The 19,005-nt window shown below is 45.8% G+C and overlaps 1 protein-coding gene across 4 annotated transcripts; it reads right to left on the minus strand.

The window, feature by feature from the left end:
- Positions 1–2,306: 2,306 nt before the first annotated feature.
- On the minus strand, positions 2,307–8,154 carry ZFAND2A (zinc finger AN1-type containing 2A). Of its 4 annotated transcripts, XM_044978917.1 has the most exons (7): positions 8,047–8,152; positions 7,382–7,483; positions 5,800–5,894; positions 4,637–4,768; positions 3,865–4,016; positions 3,302–3,391; positions 2,307–2,423 (listed from the first exon to the last, which is right to left on the minus strand). In XM_044978917.1, exons 2-7 carry the CDS (start codon positions 7,434–7,436, stop codon positions 2,417–2,419), a joined length of 531 nt encoding a protein of 176 aa, XP_044834852.1. In that variant the 5' UTR covers positions 7,437–7,483; positions 8,047–8,152; the 3' UTR covers positions 2,307–2,416. The 4 variants fall into 4 exon arrangements, with proteins under 4 accessions (XP_044834852.1, XP_044834851.1, XP_044834853.1 ...); XM_044978916.1 differs by lacking the exon at positions 2,307–2,423 and having other exon boundaries at positions 3,244–3,391; positions 8,047–8,154; XM_044978918.1 differs by lacking the exon at positions 2,307–2,423 and having other exon boundaries at positions 3,390–3,529; positions 8,047–8,150.
- Between the last annotated feature and the right edge of the window lie 10,851 nt (positions 8,155–19,005).

Consider the following 19,005-nt stretch of genomic DNA (forward strand, 5'->3'; position numbering starts at 1 on the left):
GGTCACTACAAAAAGTAATTTCCCCTCTGTTGATATTCACCCCTTCTTGTCAACTGTTGGGAATGAGCCACATCTTCTCTAATTGAATTGGCCTCATTAGCACTGACTCCCCTCCATCCCCCAACTTGGAAAGGCAACTCCCATCTTTTCATGTGCTGTATAATTTATACCTGCTTACTGTATTTTCCACTCCATACATCTAATGAAGTGGGTTATAGCTCACAAAAGCTTATGCCCAGATAAATTTGTTAGTCTCTAAGGTACCACAAGGACTCCTCGTTGGTTTTTATATTCTAGAGTTGTGATTTGAGTAGCAACAAATAATATTTCATTGGGGGTCCTGTTGTGACATCCTGTGGTGAAATGTGGTATTACAGACAATGAAATCACTTCCAAGTAGATAGTGTCGCTTGGTTCCAACATAGAATCAGTTTCACCACCTATGAAACTGGCTTCTGTAGAGAAGTTTCCCAGGAAAATGGTGAGGAGGAGGGGGTGGAGGATTTTAAATGTATATGGTACCTTTCATCCTGAATGATTAAAGATACTTTGTAAACAAACTGATTATGGAGGCATGGGAGCAACTCCCTAATTAGCAGGATTTCTGTTTAAAGCCAACTTTAAAAATGCTCTAAAATCCACTGGCAGCGGGCCTTGAAAATTGTACCACTTGAAGGCACAGGGCCTGTTGTGGTGCAACTCTGAAGGTCATTTGGTCAAAGGGGTCCCAAGGTAGAGTTTTCCCTCAAAGAGGAATTGACCACCACATCCATCCTATCAAACGCTACCCTTTTCTCTTCATCCACCACATTCTAACTCAGGCCTGGGGAACACATTGCTAGTTTTTAGGTATCAGATTGGACAAAAAGGCTGAAAGAGGACTAAGGTGCTACTATCACCCTGACCAACTCCTCAGAACAGGGATCAAAAGGAAGCAGAGTGCACATTGTTTAAAACCAGGAAATGCAGTGGTAAGGTGACAATGCCTTGATTGCAAAATTTTATTCTTGTAATGCCTACATTTTTATAAGGGACCTTAACTCCACTTTTCCTATGCATTCTGAGAATTAAACTCAGTCTAGAGGGATACCATAAGTACAGGAGATTGATGAGCACCTACACTGTTAGCTTCCCTAGTAACAGAAGTTATTTGTGTGAACACAACAAATACAGGCATCCCTTTATGCTTCACTGCTGCCTCTGGAACAAAAGAGAACTTTTAAAATAGATAAACCATTATTCATGGTATTGGTTCAGAAGTTTGTGCTGTGAGCCTCCTCTTTCACAAGCTAAGCAAGATTGAATATGAACTCATTGTAGCTAGATGTAATTCAGGAGATGGGAATCTGCCTCTATTAGTTCTAAACCAATGCTCCAGCATAATAGTAGAGGGTCATAGGCTGTTAGTGGAGATGGCATTGTTCCAATGAGACATGAAATTGAGGTCCTGACCACCTGGCATCAAATTTAGATGAGTGGCCTGCTTAGAGTCCAGTTCAGGTAGTTACATTCTTTAACAACAATGAGGCCTTCCAGCTCATCTGAAAGGCTTTTCAAGTCCTAAGCTAAACTGCTATATATTGTTGAAAGTTAGTAAATAGCTACTTAAGGACTTTAGTTTATTTGAAAATGTGGCATAATTTGTTTATAAGCACTGAAAAGTAGCTATGGGGTAGAGTACTGCATATGCTACAGGAAAAAAAAAGGGGGGGAGAATAGAATGCAGCTCTTCCCATCACACCAAGCAAACAAATCAACCTCCCACCGCTCTTATAAGCGCAGTTATGTTTCCTCTTACACAAAGAAAGATTGAGCTTTGTAGCTCATCCTGAAGAGGATTCAGATTTCTAAGTACAGGACAGGGGAGTTCTAGAGAGATGAATTCTGCTCAAACACCTCTGCTGAGCAGTATGCCATAGGAAGTCCCTCAGACAGTTGATGGTAGATGCTTGACTTAGTTAAGTCTACAGCTGGAGTTACTTTACACTGCACCCTACAGCCAATCCAGATGGATCAGGTGATATGTTCACACTATACACTGCTTAACTACAGCTTGTTTCCAAATGGATTTCAGATGTGCATTGGGGGGGGTGGTATTAGTAGTAACAACAGTGTTTTGTTCCCTAGTTTAGTGTATCCTTTTGCTATAAGCATACAGATGTTTCCTTCTTCCTCACTTTCCATGCTCTTCAGTTGTACCAGGAGAAAATGCTTTCCTGTTCTATTAGGACTGAGGGATTCCACATACAGAGAACACATTACTGTCCTTTACAAAAAGGAATAGTACTTTATTGGAAGTTGAGAGATTAAGTAATTTAGTTTATTCGTACTGTAGAAAAATATGCACATACACTTTAGACAATAAATTTACACTAAAGGAGAATTTCATCCAGCCATTAGGACTGCCCTCAGGTCATCAGCATCTGAAAGAGAATAAATTACAGATGTAGGCTAGATTCCTGCAGCACTCCCTATCCGCGGCCCCACAAAGTCACGGGACCTCCTGGTCAACCTCCTCCTCGCCCTGGCTAAAATGGCCATCTACGCCATCAGGGAGAGGCGGTTGGCCAATGGAGACTCCTGTGACTGTGGGGCTTGTTTCCAGTCCTTAGTCTGTTCACGTATCTAGGTGGAGTTCCTCTGGGTAGCATCCACTGGCTCCCTTGACACCTTTGGGGAGCAGCGGGTGCTGTCCAGGGTTCTCTGCTTAGTGTCCCTGTCAGGCTCCCTTCTTATGACCCTCTGACCGCACTCCTGTCCCTGTTCTTTTATTAGTTGCCCCCCAAAATTAGTGGGTTTCTGAGGTCCTGCAGATCCTCTCCTTAGGCGGGGGGGGGGGGAAGAGGAGAGATCCTTTAGCATTGGGCAGGCTTCCACCCGCCCAGTTCCCAGGAAAAAAAAAAATCAACCCTACCCAGATAAATAGCTATTCAAACCTAAGTGTTGAAATATAGTCTGATGGCTGAACTAATGACACTAATCACCCAATAATGAGTTCTTACATCTTGACCATGTCAAGTGCTGGACAGAGTCAGCTACAGGTCATTGTAATAAGTAGCAATTTGTGGACTGTACTTTGATACACTATGCAAAGATTGTTTTGTCACTGTGGCAATTAGCCATGTCTTGGACTGTTTATGCCCCTCCTTTACATGCCTGGCAGTGCTCAGATGTCAACTGGCACCTATTGTAAAGTAAAAAAGTTAAGGAAGGAGTGCCAATGGCAGTTCTACGTCCTATAGACAAGGCTGTTTTATGTCATCTTGTTTTGACAATCTCATAACCACACTTCAGTTTATACCTGTTGTGCTCAAGATACCAGTTAGAGGACATCTTATTTGATCCAGTTGGCCTGAAGTTGGATTCAGATGCTCTCATTATAGCTGCATATCTACAAGGAAATAGAACCATGCTGAACATCTGTTTATTCCATCACCAATCATACATCCATCCACTTCCAGATTTGTGCAGAAGTGGTCACCCAACTGCTCTAGAATCCTATTGCATGGAGCAAGGAAGGTAGCTGTGCCTAGAAGAGACATGTTACTCATTAGAAAGGCTTAAGTTTATACTCCTTGTTTCCTACAGTAACACTTGGATACTAAGGGAATTGGTGCCTTAGAGGAGTCAGAAATTCAGTGGAAGTTAGTCTGATACAAAAGGGCTTACCACTAAAAAGTCAGTCATCCCTTTCCTTCCAAAGAGCACAATACTTCAGTGAGATAGCTGACCAACTGTGTCCTCCCAGAGATAATTTGAGAACTCATTTAGCTACAAGTTGCAGAGGTAATGGTATGATCTCCCCTTGCTCTGGCAATTGCTTTCCTACCTCTCCCCCTGCATTATGAAATTCAACATCCTTACCCAGCTTTGGAGATGGAGCGACCTCCCCCTTTGCAGTCATGATCCAGAGGATGCCGATGTTTTATACAGAAGTTTCCATGGCATTGGTTACAAACAAGCTTCATCATCTCTTTCCTTTTGCAACCTTCTTTTAAGCACTTGTTTGTGAAAATCTAAAAATGTAGTACAGGACAGTTGCTTTAGTTCAAGCAGCAAATACTTCACACATTACTTGCAAATTAATTTTCTAATCTGACCAAGATTGCATCCAGGCCTCTAAATTAGATTTACCTGAAATTGAGAGCAGTTTGAGGAGAGAAGATTGAATTCAAGGAGCTGGAACAGAGTTAAATATTCTATACTGCTTACTAGGCAAATATAAGCCTAGTGCAGAGCAAGAGTCCGTTTCGGTCTTGGCAATAATACTAAGTAGTGCTTGCTGAAGTCAGAGGTACTAGATTGTTGGGTACTGAAAGCCTTTACCTTGGTCACCAGTTCAAACCAAACTGGTCAGGAAAGGCTGATGAACAGATCGAATCATCGTTTGCTGGTCTGCAGTGTAGATGGTCCTCTACCCACTAATTGGACTAATGCTCAGATCTTGATCAGTACCATCAGGCAAAGAATTAGTGAGTTTAGGGATCTCTTCTAGGAGTCTTCCAGAAGAAGCCTGAGGCCTGGTGGCAGGGTAGGTAAGTGAGCTTGCATTGCTGCTGCCTTTGTCATAGTGTTGTGCAGTTAGGTGGCTTATCTCCATAAGCATCAATTTAGATCTCAAAAGGAATTTCCTTACCCTCTGTTTCCGCTGAGTAGGATCATATTTGCAGTCCCTGTCCATGTGTTCTCCAACTACAATGTCTGGCATCTCTCCTCTTCTCACTGGGATGGGAGTGTTACATAAAGGACATACTGGAACCTGCACATCCTGAAGACAATGAAGTTATCGGATTAGAAATGGGACAAAGCAAGATTTCAAAAGGAAGACAGCTCAGACTTCCATCCCTGGACTTTGAAGAGGGAGAAAAAATTATCAACTGAGTGACCCTCCATTCCTATACCAAGTTCTCTTCAGAACTTCCAGCACATCCACTTCAGCAGTGCTGGATTCTCCATTTCCAGTTACTACAGGAAGTTCATGTCAACATCATTGTAGTTAGAGCTAGCCAGCTACAATTAAGTCCCATCTAATTTGCTTTTAGATCATTTAATTTTCAAATCTGAGCACACTTTCCTTGTCAATCTGGTTTCTTCCCTAGCCCTAATTGTGCAAGTCCTTTTGTTGAGTTTCCAGATATGGCGTACAATTGTGGTTCTAGAACCACAAGCAACTGCAGCAAGAAAATATAGGTGACAAGACTTTGAAGACTGCACAAGAACAGCACATTTGTTAACTACATTAGATGACTTGTCAAGTCAGATTCTGGACCTAGATAAGCTGAAGTGTTTATTTCAAATAAGGCTGTACTTATTCTGGACAGTAGTTCTGCATTTGCTAGAATGCAAATTTGAGAACTCTTGATGACCCAAATTCCAGTTCTCATACTGACCCATATTATAGCCCAAGTTATCACTAATCAAACTTTTTCCATCCATCCAATATTCTTGTCATTTTCTTTTCTGTAGTTTCATGTTCATGAACTCTTATCAAGTTAAGGTTTTGAGAACTCACTGAACCCTCAACTGGTAGCCACTGCATTGCTGAAGATGTAAGGCATTGTATCTGCACTCTTTATGAGAGCGCAATTTAAGTGAAGGGTGCAATCAGGTTTGCTACAGCTTAGAGTTTTACCATTTGAACTTTTAAATTTAGTTGTAAACTAAACCCAAGTCTACTGCAAGCAGAAGACCCAGCAAAGCAGGCTACAAGAAACTCCTAATCAGGTTTCAAAGTTGGCTTTCATCACAGCTAGAGAATTCCTTAAGTGCAAGCATTTGGAATGACTATTAGACACTTACCTTCTTATATGAAGAGGTACATTTGTGTTGGTCATATGTGATGTGATTTTTACAGAAAACTTCCTCACATGCATCACATTTTAAAGGAAGGAAATCTGTAAGAAGCAGAAAACATTATATGCCTGCAAGTCATAAATGGGGAAGACAGACATTTACCTTTTAAAGTATTACTAAAACAGTCATTGTGAGTAAATTCCTCATGCATTAAGTAGGTAATACCCAAGCAGGTGTCTGGTTACTCAGAATCCAAGACATCTTGGAATGGCCTAAACTAGTTCCATGTGAAGATGTACATTTCAGTGAGCAACAGGGAGAAGAGCTAGCTTCTCTCAATTTGAGAGTGCTAGGGTAGCCTCACTTCTGCCTTTTAATTCACAAATTACTTGCAAGACATGTTAAACCACCAATACAGAGAGACAAACTGCCCTGTCCCCTCTCTCACCACCACAACAGCAGCAGCTAATGGTTCAGGAGGCATATTAGTCAGAGGCACCAAGTACCCTCCCAGGCCTCAAATCACAGCAGATTTGCTTTAGATCACTTTAGTACACCCAAATACTAAAGTCTCCCAGCTGTAAGAGTGAATAGCTGAGACAGCTTATAAGAGGTGTAGCTTCTGCATCTGCAACTATTCTTGGGGCATCCTCATGATTAATAGCTGATCTATATATAGTAACAGAAAACTCAATGCATTACAACAAAGAATCCAGATATTTTGACAGGCATACTGTATACCTGTCTTGCCAGAGTCCACAGCCTGAGGTGCTTATCGGGATTCACTGATGGTTGGAAGTTTATTTCAGTTCTGGCTGTAATTCTAGACATCTCAGATGCAGATTGCCAGATATCTGCAATAGTTTAGTGTAGGACAGTTTGCACTTGCTTCTTTAGTTCCTCTCTTCTCCAAGATCTGTACTGCTCTATCAGCTCATTCCAAGTCTTGTCCACAACAAAGACTCACTTCCTGTACTACTCTGATCTCTAGCATATGTGATGAGTTGACAGTCCTCAGATATGAAGGCCTTAGGATAGCAGACAGGATTTTCTGATCTCAAGTTTCTCTGCTGACCCAACAATATGACCTTTGGGACAGCATTGCAGTATTTGGTTCAGGTTGTTCTAAGGAGGTGCTGGGAGTATTAGTTTGTGGGTAAGCAACATTAGTATTGCATACCTTGTATAGCTAAGCGAGTATTCTCAGAGTACTGATAGGTACATTTTACAAGGACTACAAAATATTGTCTAGTCAGACTCCTCGGTCCTGGCAGTGAAAACAAATTAATCTCACTCCTGTTCTCTAAATCAGGAGTCTCTATGTCATACCTCAAGTCAGGCTCCCCCCAGAGAATATGATGCACATAGCCCTTTGGCATTTATGGGTTCAGCTGATCTTATGTCAGTGCACCACTACTAGTCAGAACCAGACCTGGACTTTCATTCAGTAAATCACCCCAACTTCTGGAGTACCCCTTGTCCCTAGGAAAGTTAATTTGGTTCATACAAAGCTATCAAGAGGACTAGAGCAGATAACAGAACATAGTAAACTAACTATACCAGTAGTTGCAGTCAAAGTGCATCTTACCCAGCTGTTTGCAAGTTTTTTCTGAACAATGCTTGCCCAAGTCTGGAAACTCCATTAGAGACCAGCAGATCCTTCAAGCTCCTTGGCTACTACAGCAGTCACCTTCAAAAATGAAGTTGTGGGTTTAGTTTATCACAGTATCAACCCAGCTCCATCTCACCCCCGGTAATCAAAGCATGTTGTAGGAGCAATCTTTAGATTTGGCCAGAGGAAGTGATCAGCCTGCACTAACTCTGAAAACGATGGGGGAGACTAGCACCCCGCCTTCCAAAGCGAGCAGCCAACAAGTCATTAGCCAGAAGTCACACCAGTGAGGCAGGGGAGAAACCCACCGGGAAGGGAGCGGGACTGTCCTTGGTGCAGGCAGATCGCAGACTCCTAAAGGCGAGCGGGCAGCGAGAACGAGCAGCCCCCCACCCCGGGGTGTCTCCGCCCTGGGCAGCGCGGGTCGGTGGGTGACCGCAGCTGTCAGCGGAGCCCTTCTCTGCCCCACCAGCCACAGGCCGAGCCCGGGCACGGAGATCAGGAGAGCCCCACACGCTGAGCGCCAGGAGACGGAGGCCGCAGCCAGAACCAGCCCAGCCACCGGCCCCAGCCTCGCTGAAGAGACGGGGCAGGTGCCCCGGGGAGACCCACTCCAGGGGCGCGCGCCCCCCAGCACTCACCGCACGCTCCCCCACGCGACAGCGTAGCCACAACCAGCCTAGCCTCGCCGGGCCTTTTATCCAGCCTTCCCGCTGAGTCACGCTCCGCTCGGCCAATCCCATCTTTGCCGAGTCATGCCTGGCGCGTGCGGTTAATGATGACAGCCACACCCCGGACCAATCACGGTTCGCCGTTGGCGCGTTCTAACGCGCTAAGTCAGCACACGGGCCAATCAGCGGCCTGCAACTGTGCTGAGTCAGAAGGCGGGGCTCCCGAAGGGGAGGGACGATGACAGTGCGGGCCCGTGTGTTCTAGAAGAGCCTGGACTAGGCAACGCCCCAGCGCCCCGAGGCGGGAATCCGCTAGGGGCAGGTCCCCCGCAGCCTTTGCGGGAGTAGATCAGGATCCGCATAGCACTGGGGCGGGTATCGAGTAGGGGCAGAATCCCCGCAGCCCATGGGGGAGTAGATCAGGGTCCGCACAGCACTGGGGCAGGTATCGGGTAGGGGCAGGATCCCCGCAGCCCATGGGGGAGTAGATCAGGGTCCCCGCAGCCCATGGGGGAGTAGATCAGGGTCCCCACAGCTCTTGAGGGGGGTATGGGGTAGGGGCAGGATCCCCACAACCCTTGGGGGAGTAGATCAGGGTCCCCGCAGCCCATAGGGGAGTAATAATAATTGGAGATATACCAATCTCCTAGAACTGGAAGGGACCTTGAAAGGTCATCGAGTCCAGCCCCCTGCCTTCACTAGCAGGACCAAGTACTGATTTTTGCCTCAGATCCTTAAGTGGCCCCCTCAAGCAGGGGTCCCCAACCCCCGGTCCGCGGCCCGCGGCCTCTTACAAACCGGGCTGCGAACCGACCCAGTGAACGCCTGCGGGAGGTCTACCCGAGCCGCGGGACGAGCGCTCCCTCCGCAGTCATGCCTGCGGGAGGTCCGCTGCTCCCGGGGCTCCGGTGGACCTCCCGCAGGCATGACTGCGGACGGTTCGCGGGTCGCGCGGCTCAGCCGGACCGCCCGCAGGCACGCCTGCGGGAGGTCCACCGGCTCCGGTTGAGCTGCCACAGGCATGCCTGCAGGCGGTCCAGCTGAGCCGCGCGACCAGCGAACCGTCCGCAGTCATGCCTGCAGCAGCTCAACCGGAGCCGGTGGACCTCCCGCAGGCACGCCTGCGGGCGGTCCAGCTGAGCCGCGGGACGAGCGCTCCCTCCGCAGGCATGACCGGTCCCTGGTCCTGAAAAGGTTGGGGACCCCTGCCCTCAAGGATTGAACTCACAACCCTGGGTTTACCAGGCCAATGCTCAAACCACTGAGCTGTGAGTGCTCAAGCTGGCCACCAGCCCAAAAACTCTAGGCACCCAAAACTCAAAATCTACTTTTGAAATGGCTGATCTTTCCCTCCCAGTACCTTACTTTCCTTACCATTCAAGTATGAATAAATAATACTTACCTCCCAGTGGACATTGAGGATTATTAATTAACTAATGTTTGTAAAGTAAGAATCTAGAAATGCAAATTATTAATGTGTCTCTGATACTGTTCTCTAGGTAACCCCATAATAAATACCTGACTTTCCCATATAGTATTAGGAGTTGCATGTGTAGAGTGTGATCGTGGAATCAGGGAGTCATGTGCTCATTTAATCAGCTGGAGGAAGGCATATGGTGTTTTGGATGAAGATGACTAAGGCTGATTTGTGCTGTGTACACAGTGAAAACAGCATGTGGTGATCACGTGACATAATGCTGTTATATCATGCTCACATAACTCTCTCACTCATTTACACTACGGGCAGACAAGCCAAGCCAATGCTAGAGCTCTTTCCTGAAAATACTGTCTCTCTGCCTGAAATTATGTTGCATTGTCAGCCAGCCACTGTTTCAGTACAGGTTCCAATCTGATCCATTAAAAAGGATGGTCATAGTGAAAGCCAGAAGATGCAAGCAGACAAAGAAGAATTGCCAGACATATACTTCCCTGAAAATGTGTATGAACTAAACTCAAACTGGTGACTTCCATGCACAGTAAGGGTGAAGATCTGCAAAACAGGACATTTTCTGATATTGTGGTGGGGAAGTGTGGTCACTATAAGTCTCTTTCCTCTTCAACAAAATGATTGCAATGCCAGCACCCACTGCAGTTTCTCTCCTACCCAACTAAGGACAACCTCTGATTTCTCCTTCATTTACAACAGTAACAGCATGAGGGGTGGTAAAGTCCTCCTTAACTGAAGCTGCCAAGAAGGTAGATGACCAAAGTGACTTCATTTGTGTTGATCTTGACTTCCACTGTCTTCCTAGCTGACTCAAAGAGTGGATGAGGTGGTAGGCAGCACAAAACTGGGTGAACACAGTAGTGTCAGGAGTACATGTCACAGGACAAAACTGAGAAACTCCTTGAGGAAGCTGGGGGCATGAGAGATTGTAGCTAAAAGCAGGAGTCTCTTCACAAAAGCAGGACGTTACATTTTGGTACTTTTTGTTACTTTGTGACATTTTCTACAAATATCAGTGATCATATAAAACTGCTGTGTTTGGATAGCAAGAGTAACGAAAAGACCCTGGATTTTTACCATGATACGTAACAGGAATGAGATCATATTACAGATGAGGAATTGAGGCACAAGAGAGGTTAAATGATTTACATAGTGTCACACACCAATCAATGGCACAGTTCAGGATACAATCCTGACTTCCAGTCCTTTAATCCCTAGAGTATAACGTATCCAAGAGTCGGACAGTCATATGACAGGCAGCCCCCTAAGGCATCACATCTCAGGGGCACTGGAATAGCGCTGGGACTGCAGATAGCATTCACCTCCAGGCAATCAGGTGCCAAATAATTCCATTTCTGGTGACAGGGTTGTGATGTTGCTTTCTACACTCATCTATGCCCAGTTTATATATTGTGGAGCAAGTTGAGCTACATGCCGTTTTTGCTCCAGAGCATGGTGCCTGGGACTGGTATCTCCCAGGTCAAACTGATCCAAGTGGTTCTGGCCCAATCAGTAATAGTTTTACCTGTGCAGAAACTACATGATCAAGGCCAACATTCTTTTCAAAGTCTCCACAGACATTCTTCAGACAGCTTTTTTTCTGTCCTCAGCTGCAGTTGCTCATGAGTGGTTAAGTATTTGTTGTTTCTTGGACAACATTTAGTGCCATTAGTGTGAGCCATTTCTCCTCTTGATCATGTTATTGATGCACTGTCATGTTCTGGGGGTGCAATCCAGGCCAGTAAGGGGTTGTGTCACTTCCTGCCCTGTAACCCTGAATGCATCCAAATGCTCTGCTACTGTAGTTCCCTTGTCTGGATTCTTCCAGCCAGCATAAAAGCAAGCACTGTATGTGTGTGTGTTAAGCAGCTCTGACTCAGCAACTCTGATTGCAGCAGCCTGCTTATTACACTGCTGCCACACTCTGACCTTGGTTACACCTGGCAAGATGACCCAAATACCACCCCATCCCGAATTTTCCCAAAACTGTGTGATCTGCAATGCCCAGCCCTCTTCTGAACCATCAGAGAGATATTAAGGTTCATTTGTTCACTTAAAGATACAATACCCAGCAGTTTGCCACATTAACTGGAATTAACATTCACTTTAAACCCACACAGCACTGGGTTGGTTTAGATTAAAAGTAAAGCAAGTTTATTAGCAAAAGGAGATCGGATTTTAAGTGAGTTCAAGTATATAGGATAGAGTTAGAAATGGTTACAAGTAAATAAAAGTGAAAAAATGCCATCTAGAGGCTAACACTTAACTAAACAAGCTACAGCCTTTGTTCAAGGTAGTTTTCTTACCAGGGTCACCCGGGGCGGGGGGAAGTGGGGCAATTTGCCTCAGGCTCCAGGCCCCGCAGGGGCCCCGCGAGCCCTGACCCAGCGGCAGTCCGGGCCTTCGGTGGCATTTCGATGGCGGGGGACCCTTCAGTGCTACCGAAGATGCAGAGTGACTGAAGGGCTCCCTGCCGCCGAAATGCCACCGAAGACCTGGACTGTCGTCGGGTGAGTACAAACGCCGCAGCTCCCTGCTTTGCCCCAGGCCCCCGAATCCTCTGGGCGGCCCTGTTTCTTACCAACCTGCCTTACAGCAAGGTGTCTGGCCTCTCCTCTAGTCAGGATCTCCCACAAAGTCCAAAGTGCTCAGTTCCTTTCTCCTCTGAGGTAATAACTTGGGGTTCTTTGCCTCTCTCTTGTATAAAAGTGCACTTTTAAATTGATTCTTCTGAAGGTTACCACCAAAGTAAAATTCATTGAAGCTGTGAAGAAGGCAACATAGTGATGGTGAAGGAAGTTTCATGTTGGTTTCTTCTCCCACTGGTGTTGGCTAAAATGCAAAGTGGTTGTTTCTTTCAATCCCCTCCCCTGCCATGATGCTGGGTTGATCTCCTACCCTTGTTGTCTTGAAGGTTCTGTTTACCTTCTATATGAACTGCATTCCCATTATCTCTTAATGTACCTTGGAAATACCTTCAAGGTGGCAGAACCACATTCCTTTGCCTAGAGTGAGGTAACATTAGCCCTGCGTGGCAGACACACTTTGATAACATAATTTCCAGTATGTTTGTAATTTTGAATTTGTCCTCCTTACATACACCACACACTAATATGAATGATGGCTGTGTTATTAGCTTTCTATTGGTATCTTACATGTTATCATACAGGTTATGATATTAGTGAACTGGTCCAGCCCACTGATACTCACTACCAGATACCAATGAGCCCCTGGCCCTCTTGCATTGCGATGCTATTAGGGTCACATGTAGTGAGTCTTGAGTTTGTCCCCCGAGCTTGCTCAGAGTGCACATAAAAATGGCAGCAACTGAAATTCATACCTATGAAACCAGCAAAATGACAACAGAAGCCCATCTGAGTACATCAGGGATTTAAAGAGACATATAAGCAATTGGGAGTTTTAGAAATATAAACAATATGATAGAGAGACCTAGAAAAAGAAAATCAGGCAAAGGAATGTTAAATGAACAACTATGGAACCACTATTACACAGGGGATAATCAATAAGCAGCTGCAAATCCTGCTAACCCCTCAAATGGAGCAACGGACTTGTTTCGGGTTTGTTGTTGGTATGGTAAAAACGGACATGTTCCTCTGAATTTCTGCATTGAGCCAAACTGAATTCTATTCCTTGACTTTCTTATGCTGGCTAAAGGTGTGGGGTGAGGTGACGTGTATGTTGCCTTCCCTGTAACCATAATGTGGCTTGCAGGGAGACTGTATATAAGGAACCTATAAGAGGAGAGGTTTGCGCTCCACTTGTAAAGGAGGAATTATTTAGTGATTCAGTTAATGCTGAATTGCTTGTATCTGTCTAGCTAGGTTAGGGTGACCAGACAGCAAGTGCAAAAAATCGGAACAGGGAGGTAATAGTTACCTATATAAGACAAAGCCAACAATATCGGGACAATCACAATAATATTGGGACTTCTGGTCACTCTAAGCTAGGTTTTGATACCAAGCCCATCATGCTATCTGAACACTGGTATCTGAAAGTTAGGACTCTTTTATATGATAAAGAGCTTGCAAAAAGCAAGGGCAATTGGCAGGTCAGTTTGCTGCTTTGGAAATATAGTTCAGAAGTAAAAGTAATTGGAAAACATCTTTGGACTGATAGAATCAGAGCTCTCCCTCCACCCATAAGTTTTTTTTAAATTTTGTATTATGGGAGAACCAAGTCAAATCAATATACTTTGCTTCCCCCCCCCAAAGTCGGTGAGAGCTGTATTATTCTCAGGTGCCCTAGGAGTGAGCTCCACTCATGAGTCTCACCATTGTCACTAACAATCCTACTGGGACAGTGGAATGTAGCTGTAGTGGGTGGTCGTGGACATGTAGAAAGATGTGGGTCCTTGGGGAACCTAGGCTAATCACATGGAAGGCTTTGAATCTCGGGACCAAATCCGTGAATCTGTGTGCCAATGCAGAGAGCAGAGCTTTGGGTGATGTGTTCTGTGCTGCTGAGTAGGCAGGCTTTCTGAACCAACTAGAGCTTTTTCAGATTGGCAGCTTCATTCTTAGGTATAATGAACTGCAATAATCAAGCCTAGATCTTGAACGTGTGGAATTATGTTCGGAAATCAAGGTCAGCCAGAAATACAAGAGAGCTTGTTTAGCAGCCATAGCTATTTGGGCATCTAAAAGAAGCAAAGAGTTAAAAAGGACCCTATGACTGCAGTCTGTCTTGATGACCGAAGGTAAATCACCCTCCATAGAGAGTGATGCTATGGGCACGGCACGTCCTTCAAAGCAACTTCCTGCTCACTCCCAGCATAACCTCCATCTCTCAGGTTCAGTTTCAGCCAATTGGCTGATGGCTCCCAGACACTGGGAGAGTGAGGAGATGGTGCAGTTACCACTTGATGGTGATGAAATGTAGATCTTGGTGTCATCCAGTTGTTGGCACTTAAGCTCATACTGTTCCATGGATGAATCAATAGCTGTGTAATTAAAACCCATTTCCTCTGAGTCATGCTACACTACCTGGGTTCTACATGTTTAGGGTAGTCAGTGCCTTATGTTCTCACTATCCTTGCTCATTCTTCTGATGGGGGTTGGTTGTTACAGTTGTCAGAGGAGCAGAAAGAAATAGTAAATGGCAAAGAATAGTCATATAGGAAGAGTAATAAATGGCCCAATCATGCAAGATGCTGGAACTTCAGGTCCTGGTATATTATTTATAGAGCACTCAAAAATGTGCTAGGTAAATTGCAGAGCAAAGAAAAGCACATGTCCTGAAGATCTCACCTCCCAGGAGCACTCAGCACTCCATAGGATCAGACCAAAAAATGTTCCTGACAGAAGAGAGGGAACTGGAGCTAGGCTCTGAGGAAGAGGCCAACATCTTACGCAGTTATTTGGCTTATGTTGTTATGCAGTCTGGAGAACCACCTAAGACAGGGATCATGTTGTGTGGTATGATAGGGGAGGAGTTAGTGTACAGATAACAATGGAAATGGTTATGCAAAGATTAGATACTCTTAAGGAAGACTGTAAATCCCAAGTCTCGAAACTTATACAGTACAGCCAGGCGTCTTAATAGAAACGAGGATTAGAAATTAGCTGAGGTCTTAAGTGATATTTTTAGAAGTTCTTTCCTGACAGGTTAGGCTGCTGAGAACTGGAGGAAAGTGCCGAACCCGGCATTATTCAGAAAAGGATCACACGATGCAGCATGTGATTATAGGCTGTCCAGCTTAACGGCAAAGGGATGGGAAGGGTTAGAAATGATTCGGAAGGATTTAGCAAGGGAAATTGCTTGAGAAGCTGAATTTGATTAGGGACAGCCAACATGGATTTATGAGAGGAAAGACATGTGTAACTAACTTGCTGAAGGCTGGGGGAGATATCATTGCTATGACAGCCAATGGCCATGCGTTGAATGTTACATAACTTGAGTTGCAAAGAGGGAGCCTGATCCTGTAGTCCCCAGTAGTTCTCGGACAATTTTGTTCATGTTTGCCACTAGCAGAGAATTGGTGGATAGGTTCCCTTGCCACACCACTCTCTTCCGGCTTACTTCTGTCTTTCCCTCCCGCTTTGCTCCATTCCTTTTCCGAGATGGATTTTTTGGTCTTTTCCCCTGTGACTGCTCCCCTTCTCAGTTCCCCCACTCACAAAGCTCTGTGCTGGTTAGCTGTGGAAAAGCCTGGGTGAGGTCAGACAAAAGCACGCTCCCCAGCTCACCTGAATGCCACTGGAAGATCTTGGTGGATTTCTCTGTGGCCTTTGACAGACAGGGGCGGCTCTAGAAATCAGGCTGCCCCAAGCAGCGCGGTCCGCTGCGCCGCCCTTCCCCGGTCCTGCGGCGGATCCCCTCTTCCCGCGGCTCCGGTTAAGCTCCCGCAGGCATGACTGCGGCAGGTCAACCGGGGCCCGGGACGAGCGCCCCCTCCGCAGTCATGCCTGCGGCAGGTCCACTCGTCCCGGGGCTCCGGTGGACCTCCCGCAGTCATGCCTGCGGCAGGTCCCCCAGCCCAGCCTCCCGCCCTCCCCGGCGGCAGGGGACGCCCCCTACATTTTGCCGCCCTAGGCACCAGCTTGTTTTGCTGGTGCCTAGAGCCGCCCCTGTTGACAGATAACCAAGCACTGCTGTCCTGCCTCCAAGAGGCTGTAGGGGTGAATGGGAAAACCCTGAAAAGGCTTGAGTCCCTCTTCTCAAACTTAGGGACAACTGCTTTTCCATCTCCAGGTTGTCCACCTGTAGACTCCCACAAAGCTCACACCTCTCCCCACATCTTCTGCTGAGGGAGCTAGTGAGACAACAAAGACTAAGGTGCCAGCAATATATAGAAAATACCTAGATCTACAGCTCTGTCACATCAGACCTAAACAGCACAATCTCACAGTGTTGTCAATGCCCAGCAGACACAAGCACATGGAAGGGGAGCAGCTGGCTGAAGCTAAATCTAGGTGAGATGTGTGTGATACTAGCAGGAAAGGGAAAGCTCTTCAGAGATCCTGCCTCCTCCTTAACTATCCCTCTATCAAGGGCATCCACTCAGAGATTTTAAATTGGTTGGATTAACTCCTTGTTTCTACCAGATGCACAAATAGCCATGGTGAAAAAAACCACCCATTTCCATCAGTGGCTGGCTAGATGACTGCACCCCATCCTATTAGACTCAGAGCTGGCCACGGTGATCTATGCAGTTGTCAACTCCAGACTTAATTATTGTAACTCATATCTAGGAATGAAGCCACATGTCCTGAGAAAACTCCAGTAGTACAGATCACAACAGCCTGTCTGCTGAGCAACACAGGTCACCAGGAGCACATCTTTCATAGTTGTGCATTCTGCACTGGCTCCCCTTTGAATATGGAGCCCAGTTCAAAAACTCTGTCCTGATATTCAAAGTCCTCCCTAGGACTCGCCCTCACTAACCAAGATTGCGTGTACCTGAGCTGCCATGCTGCCCTCCCACAACAGGTCTGTTCCAGTGGAACAATCAGAGTGTCAACAAGCAAAGTGGAGCGGGGAGGCCTCATGAGGTCAATGCCAGAACTCTGGCTGCAGATGGGCATAGACCATGAACTCCCTGCTGCAGGAGGTAAGGTGAACATGAACCTCGCCAGATTCAGAACTAAATGCAAAACTCATCTCTCCCGCTTAGCTTTCCCTCAGTTAGTTCTTCATGCCCAGCAAACAACACAGTCAACAGATCACAACCGGTCACGTCATTTACCTGAGAGACAAAGTGGGTGAGGCAACATTTTTTATTGAACCAACTTCTGCTGGTGAGCGAGACAAGCTTTTGAGCTACTCAGAGCTCTTCATGCTATTTATCTGACAGGCTGTGAAGGATGACAGAGAGAGAGAGTTATTGTTTGGGACGCACTCAAACACTGCCGGGATGGGGCCATAAGAACTTAGCTAGCACTGAAAGGAAGTTTGGGCCAGTGGGATGCTACCTGATCCTGCATCCCTTTCTGTGTGAGTTCTTCCTGCAGCTGGTTGCATTATGGACCGCTGTGCGGGAGCTTTCAAAGAGGTTCCAGCGTGGTCCGGGGTCATGCTGTTTTCCCTACCTGCCACTGCTTCCCATCTCTGCCTTCTGTCCTGCTGGACTAGGCTGCACCCCCAGTTGGGAAACATAACCTAAGGCTTCAATCAGTCAAAACTCCCAGGAGCATATTCAAATAGGTAATAATATAGCAGTGTCCTTGGTATTGCTCTTACTCATAGTTTCTGCGCTAATGCTGCTGCTAATCACAGGTCTGCTTTGCACTCCTTTGGAACAATCCACGTGTTGGTTTCTCACTGAGATGAAGCCATTGCGACCTTTAAGCAGCATTTGCATAAATACTTAACTCCAGCTGGTGTTTACCTCCATAAGGCGGAGTTACTGACCTCTGATCATATTGTTTCTTTTTTCTGCTTGTAATTTTGTCTTGGGCTTTTTAAACTTAATTTTATTTTTATTGCTATGACCCTGCACTGCCACCAGGTCCCACTGTGAATGAAATGTGACATCTCCATTATGCATCTCCGATAAGTGCCTTAAATAGACCACACACACAGACACACACACACACACACAGCAACCTAATGGTACCTATTTTTATTAGGTTTATTACAGAAGGGGAAGTAAAGCAGTAAGATGTCCCCACAGGATACTCCTTTAACAGCAGCAGGCAGAGAGAGGATAGATCTGTAGTGGCGGATCAGTTTTCCAAGAATATTAGCTACTGCTGCTCTAAAATTAGAGTCTAGGGAGAGCAGACAGGTTGACATAATTGAAAGGACTGTCTTATGGGATGTGATAGTTAAACGAGCCTATGATCAGCTTTAGAGTGACGGCTCAGCTACTTCCTTAATCCCTGAAGTTTATCCCTGAGTTTCGAGGCTGTGATGTGGCTAGTTCTGTATCTTATCTTGTGATGATGTCAATATTATTAGAACCCATTTCTAGGGAGATGCCTCCAAGATTTTCCGTACGTGAATTTCATATACATTTGACAGGAGAGATGGTCCCGCATGCTCCACCCACCCGGGGCAATAACAGAGCATATAGCTGCCATAAGCAGCCCTGGAGCACTCAGTGCTATGGAGATTCTGGGAACAGCCCATAGCCAGCTGGGTGGGCTGCTCTAATTTAAATCAGGCCAGTCAGCCCCAAATCTGAGCAGCACAAATGTGGCTCCCACCCTATTTCTCTCGGAGTACAGTACAGAATTTATCCCTACAGCTTTAAATGGGACTTTGGGGAGCTGAGTTAAACAATACCCTGCTTGACACTATCTCTTTGTAAGGGAAGGGGATCCTTTCCCTTTAGGTGCAACACACATGAAAGTCAACCTGGAATAAGGTAGGATGTGAATTTAAAGCAGATTACTTAATCTTGACTAACTCCATGTGTGGATGCTTTTATTCCAAATTAGTTTAATCCATTTCCAAACTGGATTAAGCTAATTTGGAATAAGGCACTCTTATTCCAAAATAAAAGCAGCCACACATGGAGT

This window comes from Mauremys mutica, chromosome 11, assembly GCF_020497125.1.
Source record: "Mauremys mutica isolate MM-2020 ecotype Southern chromosome 11, ASM2049712v1, whole genome shotgun sequence".
NCBI classification, from domain to species: Eukaryota; Metazoa; Chordata; order Testudines; family Geoemydidae; genus Mauremys; species Mauremys mutica.

Bases quoted from the DNA above. Each gene is read 5' to 3' on its own strand.
- ZFAND2A (XM_044978916.1), bottom strand. From the start codon at position 7,436: ATGGAGTTTCCAGACTTGGGCAAGCATTGTTCAGAAAAAACTTGCAAA. The intron at 4,017-4,636 runs GTAAGGAAATTC...CTACATTTTTAG, and splicing joins CTACTCAGCGGAAACAGAGG to ATTTTCACAAACAAGTGCTT. The intron at 3,392-3,864 runs GTAAGGATGTTG...ATTTCCTTGTAG, and splicing joins CGCTCCATCTCCAAAGCTGG to ATATGCAGCTATAATGAGAG.